The sequence below is a fragment of the Vigna unguiculata genome, chromosome 6 (assembly GCF_037176805.1).
Source record: "Vigna unguiculata cultivar grain cowpea cultivar isolate G323 ecotype 2 chromosome 6, ASM3717680v1, whole genome shotgun sequence".
In the NCBI taxonomy this organism is placed as follows: Eukaryota; Viridiplantae; Streptophyta; class Magnoliopsida; order Fabales; family Fabaceae; genus Vigna; species Vigna unguiculata.
Window position 1 is genome coordinate 29,442,253 of NC_140797.1, and position 15,299 is coordinate 29,457,551.

The following is a 15,299-nucleotide window of genomic DNA, read 5'->3' on the forward strand; positions in this document are numbered from 1 at the left end:
CTCTCTTACACATTGAGACACCTTTTCTGTCAAGTCTCTTCCTCACAGATCTTCCTTGAGCTTGGAGGCTAAGTATTGTAGGAGGACTGAGATGATATCATCCTATAAAAGGACACCATTTTTTACATCATCTCAAACATATGTCAGGCTTAAGGTATGCTAAGATAACCTAAAGTCACATTTAATCAAAGATTAAGATACCTTAAACTCATCTAGATTAGACGAGGCCTAAACAACCTAGGCTTAATCTGATAAGACCCATAAAATTGATATAAAAAGAGGGGGCACCAATTAAGAAGTAGGCACTATTCAAATTTTAATATTATTTATTATAGTTATTTGACGTTTTATTGACTTGAGCATCAAAGTGTCAATGTAAAAACCCCAACCCTTCAAAATTGGAAGGAATTAGAGCAAGGGAAAGACGTCGACTTGAGAATCAGGAGAATAGATATCTAGAACTTGCCAAGACATCTCAACCTTTGTAAGAATAGTTTAAATATTTGAAAGGAAAAAGATGACACTAATAGATCGCCACATATATAGTGCCATAAAACCATTAATGTAGAAGCATTTACTATGAAAATTAGTTTTATATTGTCAACAAGTCACAAACCATTATTATTATTATAATGATAGTTAAGGTAATTATTCTATAAATAAAAATTTGTGATACTATAATTAATTATTATAAATAATAATTTTTTATCGATGAAGAAATGTTTATAATGTAGAAAAAGGTATATAAAAGGAAAATGCTGTGAAACTCACTTAATAGGACGACTTTTATTAGGTTAAGTTTGGGAAAATGGTAAGGAATTCCAAGCTTGGAGAAAAATATTCAAAGAAAACATGGAAAAGATATCACCTTATGTGAAGATTTTACATATCAAACCTATGTCAAGCAAGAAATCTTTAAAATACCTTAATCTTGATTAATTTTTGATGAACCCGAGAATCCTAGTAAAGTTTTCTCTAAAAACTCTCTAATTTCTCTCTAACTATATATATATATATATATATATATATATATATATATATATATATATATATATATATATATATATAATGATTTTAATTTGAAAAACTTGCCTTTAAAATAAGAAAGAAAGATAACTCTTTAAAAAAACATTTTTTGAGCATTTTAATCGATTACATAAGTTGTCTAATAAATTAAAATAGTTCATATCGGAATTCCAAAAAACAAGAACTTGTTGTTTTAATTGATTATATTCGTAACCTAATTGATTAATAGCTTTTTAGTTTCAAATTAGTAACTGAGGTTGCCAACTTACACTACGTTATTGATTTAATTGATTAACAGTAAGAAAATCAAATTTTTCAAAAATCATTTGTTTAATCAATTATATTATGTTCTTAATTGATTTATATGAAAATCATTTTTATTTTATGCAATTTTGTACCTAATAAACATGTATTTTGTAGGGTTAATGTCCATTTGGATATGTTACAAATTTCATTTATTTTGTTCATTGTTTGTATTTTATTTGTAATAAAGAACTCATTCTTTGTTTTGTTAAATTTGACTTGTGACTAATAAATTTTCTATTTTGTATATCTATATATATATATATATATATATATATATATATATATATATATATATATATATAAAACCTTAATTTATCGACTTTTGAACGTGTCTCGAAAGTGAATCACAATTTTTTTGTTATTTTTTTATTTATTATTTTCTTTTATTGACTTAAGGGTTAGACGGTCATTTAAAGATATAGTAATAATATTTTAACAAAGTTTTTTTTTTGACATATTTTAATAAACAACCATTTTTGATAAAAGAAATCCAAAAATTTTATTATTTTATTTTTGTAACTCTAATAAAAGAAAGTAATGATAAAAATTTATTTATAATAACTCCACTCAAACTTACAGAAATTAGAAATTAAAAACTAAGAAATAAATCATCTCTTATAAAGAGTTCGATCCAAAAACAGACAATTTTAAGTAAAAAAAATACATAAAATTAATTAATCAACGACCACTAATACATAAGACTAATGGTTGAACGATTTATTAAACATAAGAAATTACAGATAACATGTAAAGCTTTGAATGTGAATACGTAGTTTAGATTTCTTCATAGAAATAGTTCTTGAAAAGCTCCGTATGTTCCACTTGAAAGTGTAGAACAAGAATAACAGAGCCATCACCATCTGGACTTTGGGTAATCACTGCCCTCTCTTGTGCAGCTTTACCTGCCAGACCTGAATAAACAGGCTTTCCCCAACCAAAATCTGCTTCATGCATCGGCATACTCAGCCAACTTGTGATGCGTAGGTTAGGGTTTCCAAAAAATAATACATCCTTACCTTCATTTGCTCCAAAGTACAAAGTTCTCGCTTTATTCACATGCTCCTGACCTCTAATCACATCTATCTGTAAAAGAAAAAAATAATTACTTTATACAATTTCGTTTCATATGTTTTTGAACCCCTTTTAATTTAATTAATTTATTTTGTTCATGCTATTTTATTTTAAATTTTTTTCACGTCAAACTATAAAAAAGAAGTGAGAAAGAAAGATATAAAAGTGGTGCTAAATACCTGTGAGCATATAAACTCATGTGTAAACATTTCAACAGCTTCCCTTATTTTCTGAGCAACATGACCCAAAGGAGATGATAAGATTTCTCCAACGTGTGATGATACTGATACTATGGACAAAGCATTTCCAATGTAATTCCTAGGGAGAGGTGGAATGAGTCTATTGCGAATATCACCACTGAACCGAAGGAGAGTTGGTTGATTCTCATCTAATCCACGAGCCTTAGATGCAGATCTCCATACATGTGCAGCAATAGCTTCAAATCTGCTATAAGGTCGTGACCCTTTTGTTGATCCATCAGCATTGGCCTTGTTCTTCAACTTCCCCACTTGTTCTGCTGTAAGCTTCAACGAAATGGCACTTACCCTCTTGTTTTTCTCAACAGTGTTGTCACTTCTTCCTAATATGAGAGGCATAGGCTTGAACTCTTGGTGATCAAAGCGTGGGGGTGGTGGAGGGGCTGTGAACTTTAGCACAGTTCGATCCAGAAATGGCATTTCATGAGACTCTAATGTGTCTCCACGAGCCAACTTTGCCCATGAGTTGATGAAGTGAATGGCAGAAATACCATCAAACAAAATATGAGATACAGCAACTCCAATGGAAAATGCTTCATTGCCAAGGAAGCTTGTTACTTGCACTAGTAACAAAGGAATATCCTGAATTAAAGTGTTTGTGTAATTGACTTTTGGAACCAAGTCATTGGCGGAGTCACCCAAAAAGTCACCATAATAGTTCACTGTTTTTGTGGATTCTGCTTCAAACAACATGGCTCCTTTTGCATTACAATCCACTTCCCATCTGCCACCTTCTTCTAATCTTCTCAATCTACCAGCCAATGGATAGTAAATGCACAAAATCTTGCTAAGAGAGTTTCTCATCTGTTGGACTAATGCGTCAAGGTTGTGCTTTGCATGGAAAACATAGATGGTCTGTGTATGGCACAGACGCGCCACTTGATCAATATCAGAGAGCCATTCAATACCCTCTGGAGTTGCTTCATTTGGAACCACTGTGTAAGAAGCTTTGATGCTTACCATTTTTTGTCAAAGCTTTCCATATGCAACACACACAAGAAAGAAAATGAACTTATAAAATCATCTTTATCTATAAGGTGGCATTATATGCCGATGGGTCCCATCTCTGATTGCCAATAAACGATGACATTTTCCATATATGTATTATTCCTATAAAAAAAATCAAACTCAGATGAACCTATATGTGACCACAAAATTGTTATCAACACAGACAAAATTCTGTAACATTCATCTCCTACATTAATGTGGCATTAAATGGAGTTAGTTGATTTGGAACTGCTTTGGTGATTGCCATTTATGGACAACTTTCTATTGCAACACACACACATACAAAAAAGGAAAGATCTCAAAAGATCTTCTTTACAATTCACTTTTATTACAACCTTCAATTTCGGTTTCTTTCATTTCATGTCTATCCTTACCAATCAACATTCACATTACCAGCCTCAAGAAATATTAAATTATATTATGTAATTAAAATATAAATTAAATTGTGAAACAAAAAATTAATAAATATTTTAATCTATTTTATATTTATTTTTAATTTATTATTTTAATTATTTTTAAATCATTATATTTTAATTATGAAGAAAATAATAAATTAAAAATAATAAAAAATAAAAGTTAAAATATCATTGTCTAAAAAAATCTTTTTTACAACTCACTTTTACTACACCAAACTCTGGTTTTTTGCCACCTTCAAGTAACATGCTAACGTGCCACAACCACCACAACCGGAGTGTGATGCTCATAAAATCCAACTATTACCAAAAGAGGTATTGCATTCATTAGGTTGTTGTTAAGACTCTATAGTACTCTCATATGGTAGGAGATAGGAAGCTTGACACTAAACGTTTTCTTGTTTCTGAGCAACTATTGTTGGAGTGAGAAAGTATAGGCTTTATAAGTTTTGTATCTACTGCATTGATTAATATGATCAATTAATAATGCTTATATACAATTTTATCAGGACTTCGTCTTTAGGTTCCAATAACTTTGTTTAAGTTGTTCTGATTTTCTTTTGATTGTCTATAATTCATATTTGTTTGTTTTAAGGTTGATTCATGAAGGATAATCGACTTAGTTTTGACTATAAACATTAAAGGAGTCTCATGATGTTAATAGATTTCATTGTCATTTACTTATGCAGGATCTAATAGTTCCATCTCTCATGAACAAAGGAGTCAGTTTTGCCTCTGCTAATATAAGTCTTAAAAGATGAAACTTACTATGTGCAAAAGACAAACTAAAAGTGTTTATTTTTTTTTTTTGTATCATGTCTTCATCTAACAGTGCTTTTGAGATACTGATTGAGAAATTCACAGTACAAAAAATATCATCGAAAGGGGTTATTAGTTTAGATGGTTTTTTATTTCAAATTGTTTGACGAGTATTCTCTGAAAACATCCTTCTGCTGTAGCCGCGTAATAAAAGTTTCTGACATCTTATTTGGGGCAATTGAATAGGGATTTGGATATTTTTAGATGATGAAGAAAAGGGAATACTGAAGAAGCTACTGATTTGGGCTAATGATTTCTTCTCAACTTTTATTTATTTATTTTGTCTTTCAGTATAACAGCATCTGTTTCCAGCATCATGCAGAAAATAAGCTCAAAAACCATTATTGTGATGGAAGATGAGAAATTCTAGTTACAATTGAAACAATTTGCTACACAGGTTTACTTTTCCTACATTAATTCATGTCTTTTTGCTTACAAATTAAAATCCTTTGATTTTGTACTTATATTTAGACCACACCTCAGCAGTTCAATAATTTATTTAGCATTTCAGGCATTTTCACTGCAATTCAGGCATTTATTTTATTTTATCTCATCATAGACACATGAGTTAAGTGGTCATATCTGACAGTTGAACGTTACACTTATTTAATCAATCTTAATGGGATTTCATGGTCAAGCTGAAGAATGATGAAGTGTTGTGCTGCAGATTCTCCACTTAATTTTGACCATATTTTTGTGTCTTTTTATTTTCTCGGATGTGTTTTGCAACATTCTGGAACATCTCCGTGGAAACGAAATGGCTAGTTGCTTTTGTTGACCTGCGTATCTTTTGTTTTTTTACAACAAAAAGAAAAACATTTGTTTCTCACTTTTAAACAAATTCTCTCATATCTCTGTATCATGGTAGGTGGGAGTTAATTATTGGGCTGATGGAAAGGGGAGGGATTTTTGTAGTTTTTCCTTTTGTTCTTGTATACTAGTCAAGTTCTTAAGGAAAATCCATTTTTTCTTATATTTTATTTTGAAAATTATAAAATAAAATATTCTGTTAATTATACCCTTATTTTCATTTTAGTATGCATTACAAATTGTTTTAAGAGAAAATACAGAAATATATATAATATTTAAAAATACAATGAAAGAACCTTAAGCCTCTATTTTTGTATGCAGAGATATACTCTTCACGAGAAAAGAAAAGCGAGTGTGGTGGTTTAATTGGGAGTTTAGATTTAATTAGATGTAGCTTTGAATGGACCTGTTTGGATGTGAGAAAAGGTGAGAAAGACAACTTAAAATTACAGAATTGCTCTCAAGAATGTGGAGAATTTGGCATGGTAGGTAGAGGAAGGATACGTAGTTTAACAGAGATGAGAATTTTTTTTCTTTCTTTATTCAAAAGAATCAATTTTCTCCCGTGTTTGACACCGGGATCGGTTGTAGGTGTTAGAGCATGTTTGATACGCATTGCTAAATCAATTTTAATTGACATGAATGAGTTGATTGTGGTTGATGAAGAAATTGTAATTATTAACTTCTTAGTTCATTTTTAGCTTTAGTACTGGTGAATTATATTTTTATTTATGTTATCAATTAAGTGTGAATTATGCTTTGTTCCATGATCAGGAATGTAGAAAATGTAAGGTATATACACAAGAGCAAGCATTGAAGTATCTTGATAAACTGGTGAGATAGTATTTGAGATTTATTCTACAAATATCATAGCTGGATCACATTGAAATCGAAGAAGCATGGGTTCCAAAGACAAGCATGAAGATGAGGAATCACTTAGTATAGGCCTAAAGGTGATGCTAGCAGCAGCTATCTTTTTATTTTGTATGATCTCAATAATCATCATCTTCCATTTTAGTATGAAATATTTCATCAGACGGCAACGAAGGAGACGCCAAAACGAGCTTCTTCACCAGATCACCACTCAGATTGCACCGATTGATGTGAGTTTTGTGGAGGCACGCAACCCTGGACTTCAAACTTCCATCATAGCCTCTCTGCCTAAACTTTTGTACAACCAAACGGAACAGTTCAAGCAAGGTGAAGTGACAGAGTGTTCGGTTTGCCTAGCCACTGTTACTAAGGATGCAATTATCAGAGTGCTACCAAATTGTAAGCACATTTTTCATGTTGATTGTGTTGATAAATGGTTTAATTGTAACTCCACATGCCCAATTTGCTACAATGTGGTTGACCCTAAGGTGGCATCAGAAGAAGAAGATGGTGATTTAGGCACAAGGATCCACCAAGTCCAACCCACAGCACCACCTGTTGTGGGTGGTGGTGAGGTGCAAGATGGAACTGAAATGGAAAAAGTGTAATATCTCGGTCGGATATTACTAATTTAAGTAATTAAAATTGAGAAATATGATGAAAACCTTATTTATTATACTTCGCTTCCCAAAAACGTGGGAAATTTTAAAACATTTATTAATCGGATGTTATCCAAAAATCCATAATTTATGAAACTCCAATACAATATCCAAATTCACAAATCAGTAAAACACTGTTTACAAATTTCATAAAAACAATAACGATAAAACTCCAGTAAAATCTTTTCCTAGTTAACCCTCTCTCCGATGCTATGCCTCATCAGCACCACCTGCAACATCATCTGCTCCCGTGTAACGCATTACACGATCATCGCCAAACACGAGCAGATAGGGTGAGCTCATAAACAATTAACATATAAGTTAATAAAAAAGTTAAGATACACCCATCTATTTTATTCTAGTTAATTCTTGGCCCAGACCTTAATCCCCAAGGCTTTTCAACCCTCACAACACACAAATAGTTAGCCTCAGATTCAGGGTTTATGATGCTCACACGAACCTGCCCGCTCGTGGTCCTGTCTCTACGAACCTCCCCGCTTGTAGTCCTGCTCTACGAACCTCCCCGCTCGTAGTCCTACTCTACGGACCTACCCGCCCGTAGTCCAACACACGTGATCCACCAACTACGTACCTCCCCGCACGCAGCATCTCTCAAGTGTGAGCACGGAACATACGAACCTACCTCGCTCGTATCCCCACACGAGAGTAACATGATATGAACCTCCCCGCTCATATCATCACGTGTTCACCACCATCCATGAACCTACCCGCTCATGGCACAACATCCCCTGATCCAAGTTTCAAATCACAACATGATAACAAAAACAAGCAAAGCAAATTACCCTACACAAGGTACATACTCAAGCTGGTCTTAGGGATTCCAATGCTTCCACGAACCTGCCCGCTCGTGGTCCAACTCTACGAACCTCTCCGCTCGTAGTCCAACACACGTGATCCATCAGCTACGTACCTCCCCGCACGCAGCATCTCTCAAGTGTGAGCACAGAACATACGAACCTACCTTGCTCGTATCCCCACACGAGAGTAATAGGATATGAACCTCCCCGCTCATATCATCATGTGTTCATCACCAATCATGAACCTATTCGCTCATGACAACATCAAGCATATCCTAGACCAGGACCCACACAACAAACCATGCAAAACGTATCACAATGCACCCTGCCACTACACCATCGCCTAGCGTAGCCTAAGCGCCGCTAGGCGAAATGGCAGTACAGCCCGCCTGGCGGTTCCACATCATCGCCGGGCGCCACAACTTATAAGACATTCCTGTTTCATACTATCGCTTGGCGGTTCAGTCTACACCACTAGGCGATACACCAGTAATGTGACACTACTGGTTTTAGGTACTCTAATTCATTTCCTAGAATTCAACCATTTAATTCTCAAACATCCCGAAATCAACATACACATTCATATATTCCAAATTACAATATCACAACACATATGCATCTTTCAAGTATAAGCACACATTCCTCTCTTTTATAATTCATATATACTTACCTCTTAAATCAATTCCAACACATACTTTATTTTCCCCTTCTCATTTTCCCAACCCTTTGCATGCTTACAATTCACATACCCCATAAAAGACACAATGAAAGTTATATACTTATTCTGCATGCCCTCACAATTCCATTACATTTAAAGTATGATTATCATGTTCCCATACTTTCCCAAAACCCGTCATGATCATGCAACACTCGGTCATAGTGATATCATCAATAGTGGCCTTATTCCCACACTTATAACATCTTACATTCGAGCTAACATATATAGGTTCATATATTCAACATGTCTCAGCAAGCACTACCAAAAGCATACTCATCAATCATGCATCAATATATTTATATGTATACATTCACCAATCAAGGCCATACCAGCACTTGATCACACTTAATCATCCATTAGTATTCATATTATTAGGGAATTAAAACAACCAATCAAGAGTGATGTATATCTCTAGCTGCAGAAATCAAATTCAAATCTCCACCGTTCAACATGTTATAAATCTCCTATCAAAATCTCTCCTAAATCGGACGGTTAACAAATCTAGAAACTCAATTTTACGAAAACTACGCAAACTAGAAAAATCTGTGGCGCCTGGCGGTATCATAGTTGCGCCCGGCGGTTCCTGCTGCGCGAAAAGTACGAAAAAATAGCGTGTTTCACAATGTTTGCATTGTTTGGCAGAGTCACCCTTGCCGCCAGGCGGTTCATCCCAAAAAAACCCAGAATTGGGTTATTACTCATGCGTCACCTGGTGGCACATTCAAATCCGCCAAGCGATTTCTGGAAATTTTTCCAAAAACTTGAAAACACCACGATTTGGGATTATGCAGGACATCATGATCATACATTACAATACCAAACAATCATAAAGCATGTATATACGTGAAGGAACTCCCCTAACCTGTTAATCCTTGCTCAAAATGGAGGAATCAAGACTTTTGTTGTGCCACCACTAGTCCAACCTTGGCCTTCTCCCAGTACACTTGATGCTCTTATCAATTTCCACATAACACTCACCTTCAGACCCTCTTCCACTATCAAATTCGTTTTTCTTTACCCCTTCACGTTTTTCTCTCTTTCTTCACCTAAAAACTCTTTAATTAGACCCTTAACTAAGCCTTGATGCTTGTTAATGATAGGGGAAACGAAAATGGCTTTGAATTAAGTGTTAATGACCATTCAAAGACCATTATTGGTTGTCTCCCAGCCCACTAAGCTGCTTCCCTTGGCAGCTAGGGTTTTCTGCCTTTTCATCTCCATGCCAAAGGAAATTTTGGCAAAAAGAAAGTTAAATTTGTTCTTAGTAAGGTTTGAACCCACAACCACTCAATTACAAAGTCAATGCATAACCAATTCAACCAATTCATGTTTCATGATAATTCCTATAATTTTAGGATTACATTATCACAACTCAGTTCAAACATAACATTAAAATAATACACTTATTAATATAACATACAATTAGCATACATAGGACTCGAACCCAAGTCCTTTCAACATAACTAAGTACTCTCAACCACTTAAGCTAGTACCATTCCACGTCATAACAACCCACATTAAATGCCATAAAGGCTCCCACGACCCGCATTTATTAAATAATGATTTATTTAATTATTTAAATTTCTTGGGTCTTACAGAAGGTGGGGTGTTCAGGTTTGAGAATAGGATCTTTCCATAGGATGGTTAGTAACAGGGAAAGATCAGGGAGGAATCACAGTTGTGATGAATCTACAATAGATATAGAAAGACACTAAATTAAGTAGTTTTGTATTGTTATTTGCTAAATTTCTCCTTGCATTTGGATATATCTTGGTTTGGAGAAGCTTTTATATGGGGTGTGTTGGATTGTGTATCTATTTGTGATTGTTGTGTATTTCTGTTTATTGTTTAAGGGATAAACTATATAAATAATATTATTTTAAGTTTGATAGGTTAGTCCTACTTTAACTATTTGTGGGAGTATAACATAGTTCCCAAATAATTAAGAATCACAACTTTTGTCTCCTTCACACATATAAATCACTGGTAATATTTAAGTTTTAGTATATTAATATATATTTTATATTGTAATGAATGTCACTAATTATGTTTTTTTATGTTAAGTGTCTGATCAAGGGAGTGTTCCTAATGAAGAAACAAATGATTCAGATCAAGATCAAGTCTGATAGTAAAAAAATGCTATATTAGACTTTTACTATTTTACTTTTATGAAAAAACAAAGATATTATAATACTCCACTAATTTCAACATCTAAATTTTATTGTTTACCTTGAACAGACAAACTTTCTTGTTTTTATATATTATATCTAGTTATAAACAAATATTAAAATTTTAGAATTTTTGTTTATTATTTGATATGTTTCAGAAATTATGTGAATTAAAAAAGTGCAACAAATAAAATTAAAGGGATTTAAAACAACAAGCAAAAGTCATCTATAAATAATGAATTTCATTGTAGGAGGGGAAAAACCCCACCAGGGATTTAAAAACGTTAAAATTGATTGAAATTTAAAAACCAACGGAGATTTGAAAAACTTCCAAAAAAATAGCGGAGGTTCCAGAACCGCTGGTAAGTAATGGGGTTCCAGAACCGCCTGTAAGTAGCAAGGGTTCCAGAACCGTCGGTAAGTAGCGGGAGTTCCAAAACCACCGGTAAGTAGTAGGGGTTCCAGAACCGCCGGTACATAGCGAGGTTTCAGAACCGCTGGTAAGTAGCAAGGGTTCCAGAACCGCTGGTAAGTAGCAAGGGTTCCAGAACCGTTGGTAAATAGCGGGGGTTCCAGAATCGCTGGTAAGTACTCCTTTACCAAAGGTTACTGAAAACCGCCGGTAATCCGTTAACGACGCTGGCTTTTCTAGGGGAAAATCAAACCGCGGGTAACGCCTTTAGTGGAGGTTAAAACTGCCGTGAATGCCAAAAATAACCTCCGTTAAAAATTATTTCTCTTGTAGTGTTAGTCCCAATTTTTGTAAAAATAAAGCAATATTGTCCTTCCTTAAATTGACACTAAATTTACTTTTTTTATAAATTTTATGGTGATATTCTTACTAAAATTAACGTTTTTATTAAATATTTCTATGAATATTTTAAATTAACTTTAAATTCTACACAAAACATTAGACTTTGATTTTTTTTTTGAACTTGAAATTTAGTTCCTAAACTTATGTGTGACAAGTTATTTGATTTTTAATCTTTACTAAGTTTGTATAATATGATACACTTGCCTTTATATATGATGACAAAATTATTAATTTTTGAAATTAAGTTTGGGGTTTAACTTTGTTTAATAATAAAACTAAAAAAAAAACTTATTTAAAAATATTTCTACAAATATTTAATAAAGACGTCAATTTAATTAAGAATATCATCATAAGTTGTATACAAAGATTAAATTGAGTGTCAATCTAAGGAGGGACAATATTGCTCCATTTTTACAAAAATTGGGACTAAATTGAAACTAAAAACAAATATAGGGACCAAATTGAGTCACTTTGACACGTGGCATAACTGTGAAGTGACACGTGTCAAAAATAAAAAATATTAAAAAAAATATTAAAAAAAATAAAAAAACAGAAATTGACACGTGGCGTTGACTTTAACACCGTCTGGTCAAAGTTAACGGTGAGGACCAAATTGAGTCATTTTTACGAAAATGAGAACCAAATTAAGATAACAAAAAACTTGAGGAGCAAACTGAAATTTCATGACAAATAGAATGACCAAAAGAGTAATTTAACCTTATATATAAATATAAGAAAAGAAAAAAAAATCTATAACAATATATAAAGAGAGTCCTCTTTTGTTTCTACATTTCATAATACCAATTATACCCTACAATATAATTATTTATTATTTTTTTAAAAATTAACGGTTATTTTTATCTATTTTTGTATAAAACAGTTTTTTTTTCTTTTTTTTTATTCATCAACGATTATTCTCTCTATTCATTTCATTTTATTTTTAATAAATATATATTTATTTTATATATTAACTTAATAACATTACACTATTATCATCTACTAATATAATATCATTCATATTCAAAAAATACGTACAAACAGACGCAATAGCGTTTGTGTTTACGCTAGTAAAATAGAAAGAACTTTAAAAAGTCAGGTTTTAAGGTAGAAAAAGAGAAGTACAATGTGTAAAACAATTAAGGATCTTTAGAATTTAGGATTCTCACACGATAAAATATAATAAAGCACTCATCTTGATCCATAAGAGATTCTATGAATATGCGTTCTTCAATTTGTATTCTTTCATGTGCACTTCAACCACTGTTTCCCAATCTATCTCTTTGCCTCTCTTTTCTCTTCTCACACACGTTCTTGATGGGTTACTGTGAAAAGAACCTTATGGCTAGAGACAAAACCCGAATCCCTTTTATAAACCAATGTCCATCAAGTTGGTTTTTATTTTATCTTTATTTTATTTTATTATCACTTATCATAATAATAACCAATATGTCTTTAAATTTTATTAAATCATAATTGGCCCCATCATAATATTTCAAATGAGTCACTAATAGAATTGATTCGTCAATTAATTCTAACATTCTCCCACTTGACTCATATGATGTCATAACATTATGTGATTTAATACATAAACATAATGCGCATTAAAAGACCTTGCATAAATTGGTTTCATCATCATTCATAATTAAAGATACAGAAATAATAAGAGTCATGGCGGTCACACATCATTCGATCAACATGATCCCTTCCATGTACTACTATATCATCCCTTTCTCTTTAATATGACCGTAAAACGAGAAGTCCATAATAGGTTCAAACATAATGTCATTTTTACAAAGCAATAACATAACATAATTTGTTTTCTTCATCATAATTTGCATGCATAAACATAAAGAAGAAAACACATATTACAAAAACTTATACATTAGGGAGCTCAAAGTGTCACATAAACATTAATAACATTAACATTCAATATTTAGCATTCACTAGTAGACATAATGGCCATATTATTTACCTGGCTAGCATATATTTTGGGCGGTAACCCTTTTGTTAAAGGGTCAGCAATCATAAGTGTGCTAATATGTTCTATTGACACTCTACGTTTCTGAATTTCTTCTTTAACGACAAAGTATTTCAACTCCATATGCTTAGCGCCATTGGAATACTTGTCATTTTTAGAAAAAAAGACTACTACGGAATTATCACAATAAATTTTTAGCGGCTTGGAAATACTATTGACTACTCTAAGTCCTGAAATAAAGTTCTGCAACCAATTAGCCTAAATTGTGGCCTCAAAGCATGCCACAAATTCAGCTTCCATGGTGGATGCATCAATGACAAACTGCTTCGCACTTTTCCATCAAATTGCTCTTCCGGCTAAAAGATACACATAACCAAATGTAGACTTTCTTGTATCCACACAACCGACAAAGTCTGAATCTGTATAACCTATCACCTCAAGGTGATGAGATTTTCTATAAGTAAGCATGTGATTCTTTGTTCCTTGTAGTTATCTTAAAACTTTCTTTGCAGCTTTCTAATGCTCCAATACTAGATTACTTTGGTATCTACCAAGCATACCAACTGCAAAGCTAATATCTGGCCTCGTACATGTTTGAGCATACATCAAACTCCAAACAACAAATGCATAAGGGATATTTTCCATCTATTTTTGTTCCAAATCATTCTTTTGACATTGCATGAGACTAAACTTGTCTCCTTTCTATATTGGAACGGGAGATGCTGAACTTTTATCCATTCTGAATCTCTCTAAAACATTATTAATATATGCATTCTGAGACAAACCTAACAGTCCTCTTGTGCAATTCATGCACATTCCACTTGTATTTCATGGTGTTGTAGTTCATTTGGAACGGACTATACTCAAACGGTAATGAGTTTAGAATTAACTGCACGAGAAAACGTTCATCCACTGCCATTCCTATATGTAAGACCCGAGAAAAATTAAATAATTTAATAAACACTTATTTAATAAATGTGGGTAGTATAAGCCTTTATGGCATTTAATGTTAATTGTTGTGACGTGGAACAGTACTAGCTCAAGTGGTTGAGAGTACTTAATTGTGTGAGAGGACTTGGGTTTGAGTCCTATGTATGCCAATTGTATGTTATTTTATTTTTATGTGCATTATCTTAAGGTTAAGAATGAATGTGAGTAGTGATAATGTAATCCTAAAATTATAGGAATTATCACGAAACATGAATTGGTTGAATGGTTGTGCATTGACTTTGTGACTCCATGGTTGTGTGTTCAAACCTTGTTGAGAACGAAATTGACTTGTTATTTTTGCTAATTTAATTATAGTATGAATGTGAGAGGGAGGGTAAACCCTAGAGACATTAGGCACAGCCAAGAGGATGGGCAAAACAACCTATAATGAGCTATGAAAGGCAATTATAAAAAATTAAAAAGCCTAGCAGAGGAAAATCAGGTTAGGGGAGCTTTATGCTTTGATTTTATGGTTATGAATGAATTACATGCTTTTATGATTATGTACCATAAATTTTTCGTGCTAAACCGGAAGTGAATTAGAGATGGGTTGTTTTTATGTGGTTTGGAA

General features: G+C 32.9%; 2 protein-coding genes across 2 annotated transcripts; one reads left to right on the top strand and one right to left on the bottom strand.

The window, feature by feature from the left end:
• Positions 1-1,857: 1,857 nt before the first annotated feature.
• LOC114187632 (spermidine hydroxycinnamoyl transferase-like) lies at positions 1,858-3,667 on the bottom strand. Its single transcript, XM_028075926.2, has 2 exons — positions 2,583-3,667; positions 1,858-2,415 (listed from the first exon to the last, which is right to left on the bottom strand). The coding sequence occupies exons 1-2, from the start codon at positions 3,621-3,623 to the stop codon at positions 2,107-2,109; spliced, it is 1,350 nt and encodes a 449-aa protein (XP_027931727.2). The 5' UTR covers positions 3,624-3,667; the 3' UTR covers positions 1,858-2,106.
• Positions 3,668-6,489: 2,822 nt separating this feature from the next.
• Positions 6,490-10,493, top strand: LOC114189218 (RING-H2 finger protein ATL39-like). Its single transcript, XM_028077933.2, has 2 exons — positions 6,490-7,185; positions 10,380-10,493. The coding sequence occupies exons 1-2, from the start codon at positions 6,610-6,612 to the stop codon at positions 10,491-10,493; spliced, it is 690 nt and encodes a 229-aa protein (XP_027933734.2). The 5' UTR covers positions 6,490-6,609.
• Positions 10,494-15,299: the final 4,806 nt, after the last annotated feature.

Coding starts and splice junctions, on each gene's coding strand:
- LOC114187632 (XM_028075926.2), bottom strand. CDS start 3,623: ATGGTAAGCATCAAAGCTTCTTACACAGTGGTTCCAAATGAAGCAACT. Junction 2,416..2,582: donor ATGAGTTTATATGCTCACAG/GTATTTAGCACC, acceptor TTTCTTTTACAG/ATAGATGTGATTAGAGGTCA.
- LOC114189218 (XM_028077933.2), top strand. CDS start 6,610: ATGGGTTCCAAAGACAAGCATGAAGATGAGGAATCACTTAGTATAGGC. Junction 7,186..10,379: donor ATGGAACTGAAATGGAAAAA/GTGTAATATCTC, acceptor GTCTTACAGAAG/GTGGGGTGTTCAGGTTTGAG.